Genomic DNA, 23,921 nt, shown 5'->3' on the forward strand with positions numbered 1-23,921 from the left:
TATATGTGGAAGTGGATGAGAACCTACACATCTATAGTTCCATCAATTTGGGTCACATCTCAACATTCGTGAAATTAAATGAAATATAAACTAGGATGAAAATATGTACATATATATTTGACAAAAAGTTTCCTTACAAGGAATGATAGGGTACCCTTTTCTTTCCAGATAGGGTGAGCTCTTTTCAATTTCATGGAAAAGTGGATAATGTACCTCAAGCACAGGTTCATTAATATAACTATGATGCCCATGCCTGGAACAAACCAGCAGGTTGACATTTCTGATCAAGATGAATTGAACATCATCAACTTAAACACAAAGTTGATTTTTTACTATTCCCAGCCCACAATGCTCCCATACTGTCTATTCGCCTAATTACACAACTGGAAAGCTTCCTAACTAGCCCATTGAAACCTGTTCTTTGCGGCACGTGTTAATGCATGAGCTCAAACTTTGACTCTTCTCTATTAGGTAGTTCTCGTTTTCTTCAGTTCAATGTGAATATATTGGGACAATATAGCACATATTACATGTATCTATATGCATGAGGGCAGCAAACAAAAGTCATCAACTGCCCATAGAGGTAATTTCGTCTAAATCTCTCCTTTGTCCATACCTCGTCAGGGCTAACATGTAGAACAGTATTCAGGCTCTCAAACCATCCGTCTATAAATAGGCATTGCCATCTTCAGAGTGTTGTATCACACATTGCAGCAATATTTTATATATCTTCTACTCACGGATTCCCCCCTTTTCTAGCAAATTAATTATTTGAAGAGATGTATGCAATGGCGCCGCAGAGATACATCTTTGCAAGTCTCCTTGTTATCTTTCTTTCTTTCCTCTCTTGCTACAGCACTTCTCCCGAGGACCCAGCTCAGAACCATCATCTTCAAGCATCTGCGTCATCAGAAGCTTACTTTCAGAATAAAATTCGCAGGCTTTTAGCTTCGGTTAAGACAGTTAGTGTTGATGATTTCGGAGCTAAAGGTGATGGAAGCGATGACACCCAGGTACGTACCCATACATTTTGGCAGAAACATGCATTAAAAATTTCTTTGAAACAGCAATTAGTTTCCTACTTTGAACGCTTAGGATTGATGATTTGCTTTTTGTGCAATATCAATTAATTCTTCAGGCATTTAAGAACGCATGGCAGGCTGTTTGTTCATCATCTGCAGCCGCTACTCTGTTGGTACCCAAAAAGAAGTACCTCGTCAAGCCAATCAGATTCGCCGGCCCATGTAAAGCTGTTCTAACTGTGCAGGTAATAATTAAGTTTTGAATCAGATTCCAGAAAGTTTGATTGCATATTGAGAAGACGAACAAATTAAATGACATTTATTTTCTATGGATATAACAGATCTATGGAACCATTGAAGCATCTGCTAATCGAGCCGACTACAAGGAAGATGGGACACACTGGCTTTTATTTGACAGCGTGCAGAATTTACAGGTTCAAGGGGGTGGAACCATCGACGGCAACGGGAACACGTGGTGGGAGAATTCCTGCAAGATCAATAAGGCCCTTGTAAGCCATTAATTATCATCCAAAGCTTCTCTTCTCCCATCTTAATTTACTATATATGTTCTCATATCAATCACCTTAATACTGAGTCAATTAACTACTTCTTTCCCTTCGATTGATCTGCAGCCCTGCAAGGATGCGCCAACGGTATGTTATCTCTTCACCCCGTATATATTCAAAACACTGCCACTGGAACTATATTCGGAATTCATAAAATAATGGGATATCATCTTCTGTATATATGTTTGTGATGGCAGGCATTAACCTTCTACAATTGCAAGAATATTATTGTGAAGAATTTGAAGATCCAACACGCGCAACAAATTCACCTGTCTTTTGAGAAATCCACAAATGTTCAAGCATCAAGCCTCACCGTGACTTCACCGCAGACGAGCCCCAATACCGATGGAATCCACGTTACGGACACTCAAAACATCCAGATTTCGAGTTGTGTTATAGGGACAGGTACCCGTCAAAACAATTTTTGATATTTGACATTGAAAAGAGCACGAGATGTTAACTATAAACGCATACTGATACTGAATCACCATGTAATTAATATGCTGAAGGTGATGACTGCATTTCAATTGTAAGTGGGTCTCAGAAGGTGAAAGCCACGGACATAACCTGCGGACCAGGCCATGGCATCAGGTCTCACCTCCATCTCTTGTTCTTTTTTCTCTCCACACAATTGGTTATATTTTCTCTTCATTTCATATTGCTTAATTTGGCTGTTATGAAATTCAGCATTGGAAGCTTGGGTTCTGGGGATTCCAAGGCTTTTGTTTCGGATGTTTTGGTGAATGGAGCTAAGCTATATGGAACACAAAATGGAGTTAGGATCAAGACGTGGCAGGTATATACAGATGGATTTTCTGATTTAAGTGGGCACGTTTTCAGAATCTATATTTGGAATAAAAATAATCCTTAATGGATATATATATATATATATATATGTACATGCAGGGTGGATCAGGAAGCGTCAGCAACATCAAATTTCTTAATGTGCAGATGAATAATGTGGACAATCCTATTATCATAGACCAAAGTTATTGTGACCAAGATAAACCATGTAAAGGGCAGGTACTATATATATAATTTCATCCTAAGAATCTCCTTATTATATACGCAAAAGAAATAACCAACTTTTTTAGTTAACTTTTAACATTGATATCTTTCTTTTTTTTTCTAACAAAATTCTGTATTATCTGAGCAGGGCTCAGCTGTTCAAGTTAAAGATGTGCTCTACCAAAACATTCAAGGAACAAGTGCCTCCGATGTCGCCATAAACTTCAGCTGCAGCAAGGACTTCCCATGTGAAGGGATTGTGTTGCAGAGTGTAAACATTAAAAGAGAAGGTGCTGCTGCTGCTGCTGCCAAGGCTTCATGCAACAATGTCAAACTCAGTGAAACAGGAGCTGTTGCGCCCCATTGTCCTTGAACAAGAGAAAGCTACAGATGCTATGAAATTCACTAGGGATTGGAGTAGAAATCATATTTTTTTTTATTATTTTGGCATGCACCATATATAGTGTCTATAAGTTGGGGTGTATGTTACTTAAATAATCTCTTATCTTATGTACGTAGTTATCAAAATAAAGGTTGATTTTGATTCATTACATTCAATAAACATTGATGTATAAATATAATTTCATTTCTTTTTCGTACAATGAATAAACGGCATTGTTATATGTATTGAAGGATCCCCTTATTTCTGGTAGAAGTTATATCGAATTTTCTCTGCAGTTTAAATATAGATTATATTAGGGCTAAGCAAGGAAACTACAGAAAATCAATCGACCGAACGTAAGCGCCAAACCCATGGTTTAGTTCCCTCAAGCAATAGTGGGTTTTGGCTTAGGATTTTCCAAGACCAAGTCGATTTGCCAATGGTTTCATGTATCAGTAAACTGAAACAAAATCGATGTACTGCTAAAAAAGACATAACTGAAACAAAAGTGAAGGAAATTATGGGAAAAATTTCAATAAAAATTTTATTGGAATTCTAAAATTAACTGCTAAAAACATCTTATAAACAAAGTATTTATATGCTACAACTCACAATACGATTTGGAAATTAAAAAATACCCCAAAACCCTAGACCTGAATCTTACTAAAAAAGGAAAGATTGAGTTTTCTTTACATGATCAAAATTAGATGAAAATAAAAAAAATTTCCCAAAACAGTATATTAAAATTCACTCTCTAATGAAAGTTATTTCCAAATCAATTATTTTTTAAAATAACAAAAAAACTAATTTCAAGACCTAAACAAAAAAATTTGTCCAAAAAAGCACAGACCTTACTAGCAAAGCTAGTGACTTTGAATCCTCAACTCGATTGCATTAAAATTAGTTTCTAAAATTACCAAAATCACCCCTTTCATAAAATACTAAAGTCATCTCATCCACATTAATTAATTACTTACGCTAGAATATCATATCATTTAATTAGATGACACCTGCATAGGGTGTCATTTAATAAAATTTTACCAAAATTTTAACAAATGAAGCTGTGTATATTATTCAATTGTTGATCTCCATCAAGCTTCTAGTTAGAACGTAAGCTGAGTATATTATTTTGGCATGTACCATAGTGTCTGTTTGTTGTAATCAGGGCCAGCCCTGGGCATAGGCTGCCTAGGCAGCAGCCTAGGGCCCATGCCCACTTTCAGCCATCAGGGGCTCATGCCTATTTTAATTTTTAGATTTTAAATTAATTAACAAAATAAAATTAATTAAAAATAATAAATTTAAAAATAAAAAAGACCTTAGGGCCCATGCCTATTTTAAACCATTGTAAATTTTTAATTAATCTCAATCTCTCACATTTCTTTTATCAATAATTAATCCCATGAGTATCAATATAATTTTTAATTAATTTCAATTTCTCATATTCCTTTATTAATAATTAATTCCATTCCTATGCGTCTGGTAGTAGCGCCCATCCCCTTGCAACTATTTCATGCATTTTTAATTAATCTCAATCTCTCCTTTATATGATTGTATCACAACTATTTCCATGTATTTGACAGTGGTCGCGACTCCATCGTCTTCCTAAGTTCCACTCCTTCTCAATTTTTTATCCATCCATTATCACTGCATCTACCATCAATTTGCACAGGTGTAGATCCTCAATTCAATTGATTTCATAATTATGCATTCTCTTTAGTGATTCCATTTTCGTCCTCATCATCCCGTTGTATGATTTATCAGTTATGTCTTTTAATTTTTTTATTAGTCCTGAAATTACCAATTAATTTTATGTTTATATTTCAATATTTGTGATATCTCTCTTATTAGTGAATCTACACTAATAGATTGACGATTATGTCTATTGAAAAACATATGCTGGAACAAATTAATTATAATTGTTTAATTATTGATTTTTCATCTAAAACTACTAAAAAAGTAAATTTAAAGTGAAATATTGTGAATTTTATATAATAATATTTTATTTATATTAATTTTATTTTTAAATATAGTCATAGAGGGCCCCATAAAAAATTTAGCTTAGGGCCCCTATAATCTCGGGGCTGGCCCTGGTTGTAATTGCTATTTCTTGCTTTTGTTGAATCCTCTACTTGTGAAATGCTAACTCCAAGGAACCCCCCGTTTCCCCTTTCCCAACCACCATACCTAGCTTATTGGCTATCTCCTCTCCCATACTCCCTCTAGTGAGCCAAGATCTGCTATCCTATTTTGCTGTCTCCTTTCCGTCCAATCAATGAGAAGTATCCACATCACCCATTTTTAAATAATAATTTTTATAAAAAAGTTATAAAATCAAACAAAAAAATTATAAAATCAAATAATAACATATATATAATCAACACATATTTGATTTATAATTTTTTTGTTTGATTTTATAATTTTTTATAAAAATTATTATTTAAAAATGGGTGATGTGGCTATTTCTCATTGGCTGGACAAGAAAAATGGACAGTAAAATAGGACAGCAGGTCTTGGCTCCCCTCTAGTAGCCACTTATATCTAGGGTCAAGTACCCAAGATTTGTGAGGTGTCTCATCTGGAGTGACAATTCAAACATTATTGTTTCATTTGTTATTCAATTTTTTTTCAAACATTATTGTTTCATTTTTTATTCAATTTTTTTTATAATGTTCGTGATATACCCTAACTAAAAGGGTGACGCATTGGGCTTTTGTTCAACAAATTCTTTCTTACTTGTGTTTGATTTTGTTATCAGTTTTTGTGTATTCATTTTAATTTAGTGTTTCAAATTTGTGATCAATTTTTTTTTTTCGGTTGAAAAAATAAAAACTAAATTTATTGTTTAAATTTTGTTGTCATTTTCAAAAAATTAATAATACAAAAAAACAGAAAACAAAAATTGATAAAATTTATTTGTGTTAATTTTTTTTCGATTGTTAGATTCTTTTAATATCATAAAACACAATTATATTTTGCATGTATATTAGTTTTTACTCAATATTTGCAACTACATGCAAAAATTCTAATTTTAAAAATTTATTGAAGAAAAACAAGTCATAAAAATGAAGGAAACTAAAATGCATACGATATGGAAAAACCCAATCGAACAATTTTTTAAATTAGAAACAATTAAATTAGGAGAACACAAACTTTTCTATTTTCAATTTTCTATTTTAGTTTTCACTATTTTGAAAACAAAAGCAAAAGTTTTCTATTTGGATTCTTCCACTGCCATGTTCTTGTCACTGGTACTAGAGAAGCTTTTATCAATTCGTCATGTGGTCAAAGATAGGTTTGGTTGGAGGGTAGGGGGCGGTAGTTGTGTTTTCCTATCAATTCATCAGCTCCCTCGACGATTGGGTATCTCGATTACAACTCTTGTTTCCGACATCATTATTGATGATAGGTGGGCTTGACTGTCGATCTAGGTCTCTCATTCTCTGGAGCTTATCCAGCTCTGAATGCTGAGTCCCCCTAGGATTGGGAGTCATGATGTGCTGAGTTGGACTCCAGCTTCAGATGGTGCCTTCTCAATTAGGTTGTCTTACAGGGTTTGTTGGAGCAACGGGATCCGGTTCCATGGCATCGAGTTGTTTGGTTTGGGAATAGGGTTCTTGCTCATTTTTTTTTTTTAATTTTATTTTATGGTTAGTAGTTAGAGAGCGATTATATACTATTGATTGTGTTAACCTGTTTTTACTTTTTTCCAATAGATGCTTTCTTTGCAGGGCAATTTTTGAGCGGCACAACCATCTGTATTTTGAGTGTTCCTATTCTAAGAATGTGTTATCCATCTTTCGGCGTTCAAAGAAATTTGGATAGCCTTGGCGACGGTGGGAGATAGGAGTTTTTTGGGTGACAGCTCGGTAAGTAAGAGCTTGTGGCATGTTTCTAACTGCTTCGTTTTGCAGGTGATGGTTTACTTCTTGTGGTGTGAATGCAATAACTGATGCTGGCGAGGAATTGAGCGAAATGCTGATCAACTCGCCCATCAGGTACAATGTGCCATGTGGGCACGGTTGATCACCATCCCCTTTCCCCATTCGCTTTAGAGTCGTGCATTATTGCATTTCTGGTGGCTTCCAGCTAACCAAACATCTTGGCCTAGGTAAGCCATTTTGCTTAGTAACTTGGAGTGGGAAGACCCCTTATGCGTCTCCATAGTTAAACGGTATAGATGGTTCCTAGAGCTGGTTATGAATTAACGGTGTTGGATCTATGCAATTGTGTTAGTGAGTATCATAGATGTGCAAAACTCTGTGACAAAAGCTGACACTCTCTTTGGATCCTAGCTCTAACTTTGTACATGATGTTATGTAGAGTGGCTTTGCTGTCACTTGATCTCACTTTCTTAGGTTTGTCGCCTACTTAGTAACTTGGAGCGAGTAGACCTCATATGCTTCTCTTTAGTCAAACGGTATCACTAAAAAAAAAAGAGTTATTAACGACCAAAATCTAACGACGGGATTAATTTTGGTAGTTAATATAGTATTATTAACGACTAAATATAAATCATGTCGTTATAAGATAAATTTTAACGACATGCTAAATAAGTCATTGTTAATAAACCATTTTTTCGTCGTTATTGACTAAAATTTTTAGGAATAATAAAAAAAATTATTAAAATTTAAGTACTACTTATAATAATTAATTTATCAAACTAATTAATTTATTATAATTATTATAATAATACAATATATACAACTAATTAATTTATTTTAATTATTAGATTTATAATATAATTATATTTTTAAATAAATATTAATTTGATGCAATAATTTAAATTATTTTATTACCATATTTTAATTTATTATTTTATTAGTTATCATAATCATAAATTATTTCATTTTTATCAATTAAATAATTAATAATATTATTTATATAAATTATTTTATTTTTATTTAACAAATAAATATTTAAAAAAAAACATATGTAACGTGGGCGGGAACTACTCTCGCTGTATCTCTCTCTCCCTCTCCCCTTCTTCTTCCCCAAACCGGCAAATCCCTAAATCTAACCCTAACTCTCTCTCTGTGAAGTACTCCCGCCGTCGACCCATTCGTTGCCTACACCTTTGGTTGTCGCCGCCTCCAACTCGATCTGGCTTCGCCTCTGTGTCCCCCGCTCAGATCTGCCTCCACTTTTGTCGCCTCAAATAAGGTATATGTATATATATATATATATTCTGTGTGTGTATATGTAGTTTGCGTGTATATATATTCTGTGTGTATATGTATTTTGCATTTAAGAAATTCATGCAATCTAGGAGTTAAAGATCAGCCTTCTACATCTCAACCTACTCAAGTAATATATATTTCTTTATTACATCCAACTTCATGGCCTTTTTTTGGATCCAATTTGGTGAATATTAATATTAGCTATAGTTTCTTGTGGACCCAATAAGTACATATGTTAATTAGGATAGTTTATTTTCTGTTAATTATGCAATGGTATTTATTGTGGACCAATTCTTGAAAAATTTATAATGTGATACAGTTTTGGTACATTGGATTATGATAGTAGAGATGTATATGTATGTTTACAAGTTCCATTCTCCCAAAAGAGGTAGAATTTTAAAACTTGATATTCTCAAAGTTTAAGCCCATTCTAATTACTCAAGCTTGATTTGTGTAATCACACCCTTATGCATATAATGAGGAGTATGATTTGTGTTTGTCAAATTTTGTTATTGGGTTATAGAGTGTATTTGTCAAATTTTGTTGTGTTTAGTGTATTGTAGTGGTTGTATGTTATGTAGCTTGTGATGGAGACATTTTGTGCTTTGTTAATTTTATTTCTAATCTTTTATAAAGAAAACATGAATACATATTTGACTCTAATTTTATGTTTTATTTTTTTCTATAGGTCAATGAGACAACATAACTCTAAAGTAAGCAACTTCTGTCTCGGACTACATGAACAATTCCATGACTATAATTTGAATCAATTCTTTGACTATAGTGTTTTGGTGTACATTTTTGTATAGTATATACAGTTGTAAAAGTGTTGCTTTTAGTTGAACATCTTTTTTGGTGTAGTTTGTTGGAAATTAACACTTATATAGATACTACTTTTAGTGTATAAATGTTAATGGATAATAATGCTTTTTATTTTTGTTGAACACATATTATTTTGAAGTTAGTTGAATGACAGATTTAATTTTATGATTTTTATTCCAATTTGATATGGATAATGATATATACGTTTGGTGGTTTACATCAAAACAGGATGTCGTCGTCATTGATGATTAATCGTCGTTTTTACACTGTTAACAACGAGAAATATTGTTGTTATTGATTATATTTTGGTATCTAAATAATATTTTTTAACGACAAGAATTATACAATCGCTAATTATTCACACTATTAACGATAGGAAACACTGTTGTTATTATTTTGTGTTTTGGTAGTTAAAAAATTATTTTTAACGACAGGAATCATACAATCATTAATTATTCACTATTAACAACGAGAAATATTGTCGTTATTGGGTTATAATTTAGTCGCTAATAATTATTTTTAACGACAGGAATTATACGGTCGTTAATTATTCACATTATTAACGATGAAAAATATTATCATTATTGAATTATAATTCGGTCGCTAATAATTATTTTTAACGACAGAAATCATACGGTTGTTAATTATTCACACTATTAACGATGAGAAATATTATCGTTATTGGGTTATGTCGACGTTTGGAATTGGTTGACTGTGATTCGTTGACCCATACTAATGCAATAAACCCGAAAGGGAGAAAAGAAAGTGGTATGATTTAGGTTGCGCTTCCCCGGCTGGTTGGCCCATGCAAACACTCCGAACAGTACAAGAAAATAGTCAATTTGAGACGAATTTTGAGTTTGAGATGGATTTTGGTCCATCGGAAAATTGCCCCCGCAAAATTTGAGATGGATTTTGAGTCGGATTTGAGACAGATTTTTTCCGTCTCAATTAGAGATAGATTTTTCCGTCTCAAATCTAAGAGGGATTTTGGGACAGATTTTTTCGTCTCAAATTAGAGACGGATGTTTCTGTCTTAAATTAGAGACAAATTTTTTTGTCTCAAAATCATTCTCGAATTTGAGACGGATTTTTCTATCTCAAAATCCATCTCTAATTTAAATTTAATTTTAAAAATAAAATTTATATTATTTAAAAATTTTAAAATTAAACCTAATAAACACAATATACAAACTAAAAATCATACATAAATATAAATTCATTACATTATAATAAACCAATATAATATATTAATACACATCGTTCATAAATAATAAGAATAAATTCATTACATTACAATAAATCCACACAGATCCTAATGATCCGAAGGATTTGAGGGTGGCGATACTGAAGAATTGTCCTACAATCTACCTAAGGCTAACAAGTGTCGGTGAATGTGTTCTATAGCTATCCTAACAGATTCTTGAATTTGGTTTGCCAAAGAGATTGACGGCAGGGGCGACGGTGATAGTACATGGTAAGAACCAGGGATGACATGTTCTTCTTACCCCATCCAATCGACCCTTTTTCTTCACGCCTGCAAACTCCAACCATAATGATGTCTTATCAATAGCTGGCTACGAGAGTGACCAGCATCACTACCTTTCGATGCGCCAACTACCGATACTTGTGATGATGCATCATGTTGTTGTGTCTGAAAGTTAGTCTGCAATCATCATGGATACATGCAATAATTTGTATTATCAATAAGGCTATTAAAGCATAATAAGATATAATAATACACAACTAATGTATACTCGCATAAGTGTCTTGTTAAACTCTGCTCAGTTAGAGGATAGATTTCCTAACAATAGAACAATTATTTCAGAAGAATAAATTCACCTTGCTTCCCAAATGAAAGTCATTTTCAAACAATTACACAAAATTGGGTAGCACGATTGAAAGAACTAAAAAACACAACTAATCAGATAATATACTAGTGAAAATAAATATTTCCAGCACCAGTGCATGTAGCTCCCTTGAGGTAATTGTACGCAAGATAACAATCATGATGCTAGTTGAAAGTAAACTAACCAACCTTACTTTTAAATTTGAGGGCACCAAAATGAAACAGACACTTCTACAAGGCTTTTCATATTCATAAATCTTCAATCACATTGAAGATAGCAATCATGATGCTTCATGTACAAGTTATGTAAATAGAAATCAATTGTTGCACCCTATTAGATAGAACTCAGAAGGACAAGAAATAAGGATCAACATGCAGAACAACTAAGGAAGAAATGCCCTAGCCCCAAAATGCGAAAAAAAAAAACTAGAAAATCATTAGTCATGCAATTTCATATTTTCTGATATAGAAGAAAGTGAGTACATAGAAAATTTTAAACATCCACCATTTGAATATTAGTTGACGGATATGATGTCATCAAATTCAAATATACCTCTACATGAACAAAGTAATATTTCTGTATGCAAAGCTTCAGTCCCTTAAATTGAAGAACCTAAATAGTGATAGGTCTGAATTTTTCACCCCAAGTTGAAGCGGCATTGGAGTTAGATCCAAAGTGCCCAAAACACTAGCAATATAAAAGCAAAACAAATAAAGCGTATAACCTGATTCCTAGAGAACATACATTCAAAAGAACAGGATCCATGCACTTACTTATCAGGTGAAAAAAATGAAAAATACTTGCACTTCATAGGTTCAATTGACAAATATTACAATTTGTTTCACACAAACTGATTAGTGGTTAATTTTGTAAAATTTTTGTTATAATTATACCCTTCTTTTGATCTTAAAAATGGTTTAAATTAGATATTAATATATATTTTATGGTTATATGCAAGTTTAAATTGAAAAATGAATGAAATGAAATTTTAAAGTAAAATTTAATAATAATAATAATAATATATAAAATTATATATAATACATATACATCATTATATGCATGCATGTAATATATATATATATAATATAATCTAATATATATATGTGCCATGTGTAATACATATATATAATATATAATTTATTAATAACATTAAATTATTATTATTATTTTTTTTAGGCATGAAGAATTCAAGCCCATGAAGAATTAAAGTCCATGAAGAATTCAAATCCATGAAGAAATCAAGTCCATGAAGAATTCAAGCCCATGAAGAATTAAGGCCCAATTTGAACAACCCATGGAAAATATTATTTTGAGAAGGCCCAAGGATTATTTTTAATCCTAATGAAGATTAAAAACCAATTTATAGAAATCTATTTTTATTTTTTATGTGAGAGCTTTATTAGGTGTGTTTTTTAGCTAAAATCCATTTAACTATTAGGTGAATGTTATAGCTAAAATCCATTTAACTTTATGAGTGCTTTATTAGGTATGTATTTTAGCTAAAATCCATTTAATATTAGGTGTGTATTATAGCTAAAATCCATTTAACTTTAAGTGTGTGAGTGCCCATTAGATATAATTATGTCTAATTGAATAATTGAAATTGTGTGGTTTGTATTGCATCTTGTGGCCTATAAATAGCTCACTTGATTGCATTTGTAAGTGTGATTATTATTCTTGAATAAAAGTTTAGTTGTTTCCTTATAATTCTCTCTTTGAGAATTGTTCTTGTTCTTTCTCATTTTCTTTAGTACTTTCTCTTATAATCTTATTTTTTTTCTTTCTTCTTTTAAATTCTTATGTCATTTATTATTACTTTATTATTCACCGCCTAAATGGCCGGTTAATTTGTGCCTTTACATTTCTGCAATTTTAATTCTTGTCATTTAATTATTCACCGCCTAAATGGACGGTTAGTTTATGCCTTTAAATTTCTGCAATTTTAATTCTTGTTATTTAATTATTCACCGCCTAAATGGCCGGTTAGTTTATACCTTTAAATTTCTTGTCATTTAAATTCTGTTATTTAAATTACGTCATTTAAATTTCTGTCAATTAACTTTCAAATAAAAATGAGTAGTTAAATCTAATCTTGGGTTAAGGCAAGGACAGTGTCCAATGCCAATGATTCCCAAAGAAAGCTGCGCTTTAAATAAGTAACATTAATTTAAATTTCAGTATGAGTGTGTATTAATTATTAAAAAATCACTAGGTTTGGATTGGAGCGTAAGCCTAACTTAGAGCTTTCATGCCATGTATGAGAGTTACTAGAACTGAAAACGCTATCATACCCAAACCCGGATGATTAATTTAGTTGTTTTGTATATTAATTGTAATTGGATTTATGGTAGTTGCTTAAATTAGAATCCCGCATATCATGTATGGGGATTGCTTAACCTAGAACTATCATCATCTCTAATTGCATTTAATAACAAACCCTCATATCTGAAATTAAATTAATGTTGCTAATTTTTTATGTTAAAATTTGGGAATCAACGGGTTGGTACTGAAATTGTCTTAACTCAAGCACTATCCAAATTCATATTTTTACGTTTAATGTTTATTTCAATTTCTGCCTTACTTTATTTTCTAGTATCTGTTGTCTAAAAAAACTCATAAAAAAACCTTGTTGCCAATTTGTCCAAATGCATGTGCGTGTGTGTGACATTCTTTTTCTTTTGCCATAAATAAATCTCTCAGTGGACGACCTGGATTCATCCAGAAAATATAAATTTAAATTTGGACTACAACTGGACTCGTACACTGGCGAGTATAAACCTCTCACTAAAATAAAAAAAATATAAAAGTTTTATTATGATTTGTTTTTATTGTGTTTTAATTGCAGGGTGAGAGTGCAGTCAAATTTTGGCGCCGTTGCCGGGGAGATTAAGGCAAAAACAAAAAGAAAAAAAAATAAAAATAAAATAAAAGAATAAGCATCTCTTGATAAAATCGGTAACTCTATTTCTCTTTTACTTTATTTTTGTTTGTGCATTGTATATGAGACTGAGATCAGGTAGAATTTTGAAACAGTATTTTCATATCATTTTGAGTCTTTACCTTCAATTGGATTGTCAACTTTACACTCATGTCTCAAAATTACTACAATCTGTCTGCACAAGATACTTATCATGATGAAAATTATCATTTTGAATCTGATTTGTCTAGACCTCTTAAGGATTATCTATACCCTCTTAGGCAAACCACTTTTGATTTGCAACCAGACACTACCCATTTGTTACCTACTTACCATGAAATTGAGGTTTGGTGTGCTTTGTGTGAGACTTCAGCTCATTTAACGGATGACTGCCCTATAATACCTGCTTTTAAGGAGATATTGTATGGTCAATCCAATTACACACACACACACAACTATGAGAGAATGTATTACCAGAACCATGAGGAAAACTACCATTCGGACTTTGATGCATATCACCTTAATTCACACTTTCATCCAAATTTCTCATGGGAAAATGATTTTGTAGCCCAACCACATGAGCACTTCCTTTCCCAGCCTCAATCATTTCAAACGAATGAAGGGTCTACATTCGATGCATATCAACCCCCTCATGGGAGTTCATTAGAAGATACCTTCAATCTATTTATGCAAGGCCAAATGGAAATTTTTACACAAATGTCCAAATGTCAAGAACATACCATTAGAGTTACAGAGGACATTAGGAACCAATTGACACAGCTAACACAGACTTTGAGCATGTCAGAGCCTGTCCATCCCAACTCACTCCAAATCCCATTAATAAAACCCATCATCAAAAGTGAAAGTCAGGAGCAGGACATAGGAGTGTCTGTCTTAAGGAATGGAGAAATAATTGAGAAACTTGATGCCCCTAGGACAGTACACCCTTTGGTGCAAGAAGAGAGAGTGGTTGATCACAGTGAGGTAGATGTCAATGAAGCCTTGAAAAAAAAAAGAGACCAAAATGATGTAAGAAAAGAAGAAACTTGGGAGGAAGAAGAGGATAAAATTCGAGAGCCAAAATGTGAAAAAATAATAAGTTTATCCACATTTACCCCTCAATTTCTATCTTTTAGGTTAGTCGATATTATTGAGGATCAAATTAAACCAAACACGTGTGAGATGTTTGTGCAAATTAATGTGCCATACGCGGATATAATAAAACCAACACCTCCGGACGATATATTTTCAAAATATATATGTGCATTCATGAGAAAAATCAATTTATATAATTTTGAAAATAACTTTAAAAGTGGTGTAGTGAATGGGAGATATTATACGATTAGGTGGGCAATCACTCATTTGATCCTTAATTGGAAGAAAAGAAAAAAAAAATCTAAAAAAAAATAAATAAAAATATAATAAAATAATTTTATATATACATATAAGTTGTTCCTTTTCTGCATTACTTAACTAGTGTTTCTCTATGTGCAGTCTAAATAAAATTTCTCCATACGAGTTTATGTATTGAAGACCGCCAGGTATGCCTATCTTCTATCCTTTTATTGCCAATTGAGGACAATACGCAATTTAAGTTAGGGGGTAAGGTGTCTACAAAATTTTACCTAAAAAAAAATAAAAAAAACAAAAATTAAAACAAAATTAATTAAAAAAAAAAAATTGAATTGAGAGAGACAGAATTGACGCTGGTGGTAGCCATCTTTTCTTGGGCAGTGCAATCACACTGCCCTATAAAGAAAGAAGGCACACTGCCAAATGTTGAAAACAGAGGCGCCGAGCGTTGAAAAAAAAAAAAGGCACACTGCCAAATGTTGAAAAATAAGACGCTAAACGACGTCAAGTCTGACGGTGCAATTATGGCATGCCTCGAGTCGAGTGTAGAATAGTGATGCCCATTGCTCTATAAGAGACTCCATATCTGTATGAGGCAAGTCACCCCTCTTGAGCTCAATCTTCTCTCCTTTGTGTTATTCTCCGATCAGGTACTCTCATCCCTTTTGTAAAGTTTATAGTTCTTTACTTTCTTCTTAGTATAATTTTTTTTAAAAAATAAAAAAAATGGATCTTTATCTCTCAAAAATTCACAAGTACTATCCATCTCTCCCGCAGAATGATTTGAAAAAAATTTATGTTGCTAGGTGTGAAAGACTTAGGTTGTTGATGCTTAATAACATCCCTGAAGATATTCGTTGGCTGATCGAAGCAAAAGTTCGATTAGCTGGTGAAACTTCACCTAGTTTTAAGCATTTTCCAGGCTTAGGGAAGAGTAGTTTTGCGAAGAAAAGAAGAGCGAAAAGAGTGAATGGTTGTTACAAATGTGCTCGATGGACTTGTAACACACGATGCAAATCTGTGGGGTTTACGTCCATAAATCGAGAAGATAAAATTAGTTTCATAAAGGATGGACTGAGTAAGGAGTCTCTGGATGATATCCGATTGACTCTTGAGACGCATCCATGTGGAATAGTGCAAAGAGAACTTCTTGCTTTATGGACCCAGTTCAGAAGTGACCACCAACGCTATAGTCTTGGGAATCTGACTAAAAACGACCCTGTTTGCCAATCTATAAGAAAATTGGATGGGAAGCTTATCCCCGCTTCATAGAAAGTGTTTAAGCCGTTTCTGGACGTAAAACCAGAGGAAGATGTGAGCCACAATCACAACTACTTATACATACGCATGATTTTTGTTTGTATTTATTTCTTGTTGAATTGTTGTATAGCTACTTTTGATAGCCAAACTTCTTTTCAGGACATACAAAAGGAACAAACATGGAAGGCCAGTTAGTTCGTCGAATCAATACCATATGTGTACTTTGTGGCTCTCAACTTGGGAGCGATATTTGTTACGCACTTGCAGCGAGCGAACTTGGTAAAAAATTAGGAGAGAAAAAAATTAATTTGGTATATGGGGGGGGGGAGTCGTGGATTGAATGGTTATGTTTCACAAGCTGTACATTTTGGAAATTCATCTGTGGTAGGTGTAATGCCAATCCCTTTAGCTGAACCACATATTTCCGGGATTACACGCGGTCAACTTATAGAAACGACTTCTATGTCTGAGCGCATGGCTTGTAAGATTTATCAGTCAGATGCCTTCATTGCTTTACCAGGAGGTTTTGGAACACTTGAAGAAATCTTTTGTATAATCTCCTGGGCCAAGAGTAATCTCCATACCAAACCCATTGGACTTTTAAATGTTAACCATTTTTTCGATGGGTTACTCTCTTTTCTTGATCAGGCTGTGGACCAACAGTTCATTTCTCGTTCAGCAAGAAAGATTCTCATTTCTGCATCCACCATTGATAAGCTGCTAGAGAAATTACATGCTTATGTTCCACAGTACGATCCTCATGAGCCTCGGATAGACTGGTCTAAGGCAATTAGTAACAAGCGCCAAAGGGGTCCGATTAATTTAGATTTATCACTGTGAGAAATGCTCTTTATTAAGATGGCTGAGTAAGGAGTACTTTTTGTACTCTTGAGACGCATCTAGTTATTGTACACCTTGCAGGATTTTTCTTGGTTGTGTTCTTTAAAAAAAAAACAAAAAAAAAAAAAAACAAAAAAACAAAACTGTGGAATGTTGTTAGCAAAGTCTATGATAAGGTGGCTGAGTAAGGAGTAATTTTTGTACTCTTGAGACGCATTTTGCTTATCTTATGACTTGCATGAAATTTTTATTTTGGTGTGAAAATATAAATATATATATATATATATGGTGTGCTCATTTGTTGTTTAAGTTTTAGCAGTTCACAGCAAATCTATGGACTTGTGAAGTTACAGGTATTCCTAACAACCCTGATTTATTACTGCAATTCAAGTTGGGGGGTGTAAGGTCTATTCATGAATTATTTGGTTCATATTTAACTGTGAGTTTGCTATTGCTAGTTTGTTGTCTTGTGTGAATTGATTATCTTTATCTGCTCTTATTAAAAAAAAAATGTGTTTTAAATAATGCTATTCCTAAAGTTTTGAGGTTATGCACTGATAGCTGGTTAAGTTTGCAATACGAAACATGGATGTATTGATTTCTTATTTGAAAACGTATATGCATTAGAATAAGTAATTTGCATTCATCGGGGATTCAAAATTTAAAAATTGGTTATCGGTCATAAAGTCAAAGGTAACAGTAATTAGCTGATTAGTACATTGTATGATCCCTCAACAGAAGTGGAGACTATTACCCAAGTAAGTGTTTGAGCCTAATAACCATTAATTCTGAGTGAAATAACACTTACTCTAAATATGCTCTCTTGTTTATCTTATCTTTTCAATGGCTTCAAAATATTAATTCGCTTTGAATGTCTAGTATGATAGCGGATGAATTTGACTGGTTTCAAACTTTGACTTAGATGACTGAGAACCATGATAGGGGGATCAATTTCTTTCAGTTTGAGCCTATTAAACCTTTTTCTTTCTTTAAATTAACCTCCCTTGCTATCCCATTTGAGCCATTTGTAGTACAATTTCTTTCGTTACTCTCGGTTAACCCATAACCATATGAATTTTATCCAACCTGGTGTGATTTTGGGAATTAATCTGTCTTTCTATTTTCATATTTAAAGAGAAAAAGAAAAAAAAAGAGAAAAAAAAGAAGAAAAAGAAAAAAAAAAAAAAAAAGGCAAATTCTCTTAGCTATTCAGCATAACTGTTTCAAAATAAATGCTAAAAAAAAAAAAAAAAAAAAAATCCCGACACACCCTTTGCACACTCTACATTTTCTTTGACAACCCGTATTAACCTTATAGCCCCATTACAACCAGTCTGGTCCCTGTTGATGTTATAAATCATGTGATCTCAGAATTCGAGTTTGGAGTAGGGAATCATGTTTAAATTCAGAAGTTACTCGTCTAGAGCATTATTCCAATCATGAAGCTATGTCAATTTCCCTGTTCTTTCATGAAAATACGTTCCTTGTATTTGGGATGGCACCGAGTTTTGAACTTGTTCTGCATTTACTCTTATAACGGTGCACCCCCTTGTGTGTACACCTGAGGAATCCTTTTTATTGGAGAGAAAATCCATAGTAAGATTTGAAGTCAAAACTTCGAGGGAGTAAGTCTGTGTGTTGGTTATCCTAATTTCCATTCCTGAGATTATATGACCTTTAACCAAAAATCTGATTTAGAATGCTAAATTATTTATTCAATTTTATGCATTTCGGTTTCGAATTTGAAATTTTTACATTCATACAGTTATTAAAGCTTGGCATGTGTATAATCTGATTGCTAAGGGACTAGCAATGTTTAAGTTGGGGGGTATGATTAGTGGTTAATTTTGTAAAATTTTTGTTATAATTATACCCTTCTTTTGATCTTAAAAATGGTTTAAATTAGATATTAATATATATTTTATGGTTATATGCAAGTTTAAATTGAAAAATGAATGAAATGAAATTTTAAAGTAAAATTTAATAATAATAATAATAATATATAAAATTATATATAATACATATACATCATTATATGCATGCATGTAATATATATATATAATATAATCTAATATATATATGTGCCATGTGTAATACATATATATAATATATAATTTATTAATAACATTAAATTATTATTATTATTTTTTTTAGGCATGAAGAATTCAAGCCCATGAAGACTTAAAGTCCATGAAGAATTCAAATCCATGAAGAAATCAAGTCCATGAAGAATTCAAGCCCATGAAGAATTAAGGCCCAATTTGAACAACCCATGGAAAATATTATTTTGAGAAGGCCCAAGGATTATTTTTAATCCTAATGAAGATTAAAAACCAATTTATAGAAATCTATTTTTATTTTTTATGTGAGAGCTTTATTAGGTGTGTTTTTTAGCTAAAATCCATTTAACTATTAGGTGAATGTTATAGCTAAAATCCATTTAACTTTATGAGTGCTTTATTAGGTATGTATTTTAGCTAAAATCCATTTAATATTAGGTGTGTATTATAGCTAAAATCCATTTAACTTTAAGTGTGTGAGTGCCCATTAGATATAATTATGTCTAATTGAATAATTGAAATTGTGTGGTTTGTATTGCATCTTGTGGCCTATAAATAGCTCACTTGATTGCATTTGTAAGTGTGATTATTATTCTTGAATAAAAGTTTAGTTGTTTCCTTATAATTCTCTCTTTGAGAATTGTTCTTGTTCTTTCTCATTTTCTTTAGTACTTTCTCTTATAATCTTATTTTTTTTCTTTCTTCTTTTAAATTCTTATGTCATTTATTATTACTTTATTATTCACCGCCTAAATGGCCGGTTAATTTGTGCCTTTACATTTCTGCAATTTTAATTCTTGTCATTTAATTATTCACCGCCTAAATGGACGGTTAGTTTATGCCTTTAAATTTCTGCAATTTTAATTCTTGTTATTTAATTATTCACCGCCTAAATGGCCGGTTAGTTTATACCTTTAAATTTCTTGTCATTTAAATTCTGTTATTTAAATTACGTCATTTAAATTTCTGTCAATTAACTTTCAAATAAAAATGAGTAGTTAAATCTAATCTTGGGTTAAGGCAAGGACAGTGTCCAATGCCAATGATTCCCAAAGAAAGCTGCGCTTTAAATAAGTAACATTAATTTAAATTTCAGTATGAGTGTGTATTAATTATTAAAAAATCACTAGGTTTGGATTGGAGCGTAAGCCTAACTTAGAGCTTTCATGCCATGTATGAGAGTTACTAGAACTGAAAACGCTATCATACCCAAACCCGGATGATTAATTTAGTTGTTTTGTATATTAATTGTAATTGGATTTATGGTAGTTGCTTAAATTAGAATCCCGCATATCATGTATGGGGATTGCTTAACCTAGAACTATCATCATCTCTAATTGCATTTAATAACAAACCCTCATATCTGAAATTAAATTAATGTTGCTAATTTTTTATGTTAAAATTTGGGAATCAACGGGTTGGTACTGAAATTGTCTTAACTCAAGCACTATCCAAATTCATATTTTTACGTTTAATGTTTATTTCAATTTCTGCCTTACTTTATTTTCTAGTATCTGTTGTCTAAAAAAACTCATAAAAAAACCTTGTTGCCAATTTGTCCAAATGCGTGTGCGTGTGTGTGACATTCTTTTTCTTTTGCCATAAATAAATCTCTCAGTGGACGACCTGGATTCATCCAGAAAATATAAATTTAAATTTGGACTACAACTGGACTCGTACACTGGCGAGTATAAACCTCTCACTAAAATAAAAAAAATATAAAAGTTTTATTATGATTTGTTTTTATTGTGTTTTAATTGCAGGGTGAGAGTGCAGTCACAAACTAAATATAAACATAGTCTATCTTATTTAGAAATGGAATAATCTGTAAAAGGTTTGGAAATCAGTGTCGTAAAATTATGGGCTAGCTTCAATAGAAGGTCTTGTAGGCATTATTGATCCCACTCCCTGAAGTCTTATTATAACTACAAGTAGGAAGAAAAAGGTAATACCAGATAAATATATACATGTAGTACAGAATAAATAAACTGAGGAAAACCAACTTAATATATTGCAGAAATACAATATGCAAAATTGAATGTTACCAATCTACTATTACAATATTATTTTGCAAATAAGCAAGTCAAATACTTATAGAGCTATGACTAAACTCATAGTGAAAATTTTGATAAAAAAATTAGTAGTTTCATCAACTAGAAAAAGAAAATCAAATACTTACAGAGCTATTTGTAAAAATCTGAGACTTTGTCTTCCTCAAGCATGAGCTTTTCTCTGTACAAAACAAAGATAATCTCAGCCACATGATAACATTACCATTTCTAGTTACTTTTATGGTTTTTTGATAAGTGCCATTCCTAGTTACTACAATCAAACAGAGAAATAATGGGCAAACTAAATGGCTCACCTTGATCTATTTCATCCTTCTCCCAACATACATCCAGGTAGCGCAAAGCTTTACGATACTTCCTAAGAGCCACTTTATATTCTTGTTTCTATATTGAAAATTGTAATACCCCATGTGTAGATAAGGTTGACACGTAATTTCGATGAGTTTAGAATATCGAAAAATAGATTTTATAGCAATTTCAGGTACCGAATCAACTGCAGGGAATGCCTCAGAGTGAAATTGTCTAAGAAAAATGATATGGTCTCGATATACGTTCCGAAATAGGATTTATGGTATCAAAAGAAATCGGATCGAGAACAGTTTTCGGTACAGCTAAAATACAGCTGTTATTTTGGCTGCAAAATCGAATCGTCATAGGAGACTCCCAAAAAATCAAAAATCAACGGAACCCTAGGGGGCTCCGGTTTTGCGTAAGAATCAACCCTTAAGTGGTTTCGGGATGAAACAATAGTCCGGTGAGGACACTGGGGTGAAATCGGCATTATCAAGTAACTTTAAAGTTATTAATTTTGTTTTTGGTATCGTAATGTCAATTAATTTAGTGTTTGAGGATATTATTATAATTAGAGAATTATTTGGGGTTAATACATAATTTTTATATATATTAAATGTAATATATAATATATATAGTATATATATATATGTGGGTGTGGCTGTGTGCGCGTGAATGGTAGCCTCAGTGAGATTTTGATGGCCAAGATTGGAAGCTAAATTTGAGGAATAATCCTGCAAGAGAAAAGATTTGAATGCATTAAATGTGTAATAAATTAGTATAATATATAATTATATATTAATATGTATGTGCGTAGGCGCCTCTGTAAAAAAAAATCTGCAAATCTCCTCCATGCCTTTGTAACTTTCTCCCATGCCCTGCAAACTCCAGATCAACCACGCCTCTGCCACCCAAAGCTTACCCTGCAAGATTGTAGCCATGCCCCGCAAGTTTTGGAAGGTTTCTCACGCAAAGTGAGATGGGCGAAAGGCAGGGAAATTGGCTATAAAAGGAAGGGGAGATGAGAAGGAGAGGCGGTGCGGGATCTTGGGATTGAGAGAGAGATAGAAAGGAAGTGAGGGTCGAGGGCAATGCGAGATGGAGAGAGGGGGGGAGGGGGCGCCGAATTCGGCCATGTAAGGTGCTGGAGCAGTCATGGCCGCAGCCATGGAAGCACCGAGAAGAACAGAGGAGCCGTCGGAGTAGCAACGCGATGAAGAGGTTGGTGCGGCGACGGGACGGGAAGTGACCAGTGGCGTTGGAAGTAGCCAACAACGGCTCAGAGGCAGCCGAGCGGAGCGAGTGCGGCCAACAGCGGTCGTGTGCGGCTGCCAGCAGCGGGGCGGTGGGTGCGGCAGTGGCCGGGGAGGCCGTCAACGGCGATCACGGTGGCCTGCGGGGGTGGGAAGGAGGGACGGCGGAGCTGTCCGTGCACGTCCATGGCAGAAGAAAAAAGAAGCAAAAGAGGGAGGAAGAAAGAGAGAAGGAGAAGAAGAAAAAAGAAAAAAGAAAAGAAAAAGAAAAGAAAGAAAAGAAAAAAAAAAAGGAAAAATTGGGAAAAATCTTGAAAAATCACGAAAAAATAGGAAATTATGTTTCGGTAATATCCCGGAGAGTTTGGCATGAAAAACAGCCTGAGCACACGTTTCGGGAATATGGCACGCATACCGAGGAAGTCAGAGATGCTAAGTCAAGGTGAGTAAAATTCTCTAGAAAATTTCAAAAATTTCAAAATATTATTTTATGAATTGTAGTAGTGAAATATTTGAGAAAATATTTTTAGAAATATTTAATTTGGAATTATTGAGGAAAAATAGGAACAAATAAAGAGAAAATTATAGAAAATGCCAGAAATTATGGAAAAATAGGTTTTAATATTTATTTAAATAATTATGGTGATTATGATACTTTGAGGATGAAGTTGAAGAAACTCGTACAAATTTTGAGGTTGGCACGCAAATCGAGCTAAGGCACAAATTTCGAGGTAGCCCGATAAGCTTGAGAAGGTAAGTGGTATTTTCTAATTAAAGTTAGTTTTATGGAAAATGCTTGGTTTGTAAGTAGTTTATGTTTCTCGAAAATGTTTTCATCATATTGACATGCCCTGATATGTATCAATCACTTAGGCTGCATACATGACATGACTATGAAATGCATAAATACACGTTGATATCATTGATCACTCGCATTTGAGGCCGTAGGGAGTACGAACTGGCACCGCTACTTTACCAAGGGTGCACCCATACACCTCGGCTTCGAAAGAGGGGGCCGCAAAAATGGTAGGTAGCATGAGGGGTGCAG

The 23,921-nt window shown here is 33.1% G+C and overlaps 1 protein-coding gene across 1 annotated transcript; it reads left to right on the top strand.

Annotated features, from left to right (window-relative positions):
- The first annotated feature begins 719 nt into the window (after positions 1-719).
- On the top strand, positions 720-3,177 carry LOC127787814 (polygalacturonase-like). The gene is made up of 9 exons (XM_052315833.1): positions 720-1,013; positions 1,139-1,267; positions 1,364-1,531; positions 1,655-1,675; positions 1,786-1,993; positions 2,098-2,179; positions 2,276-2,384; positions 2,495-2,611; positions 2,745-3,177. The coding sequence occupies exons 1-9, from the start codon at positions 780-782 to the stop codon at positions 2,967-2,969; spliced, it is 1,293 nt and encodes a 430-aa protein (XP_052171793.1). The 5' UTR covers positions 720-779; the 3' UTR covers positions 2,970-3,177.
- Positions 3,178-23,921: the final 20,744 nt, after the last annotated feature.

Source organism: Diospyros lotus, chromosome 13, assembly GCF_014633365.1.
Source record: "Diospyros lotus cultivar Yz01 chromosome 13, ASM1463336v1, whole genome shotgun sequence".
Lineage (NCBI taxonomy): Eukaryota > Viridiplantae > Streptophyta > Magnoliopsida > Ericales > Ebenaceae > Diospyros > Diospyros lotus.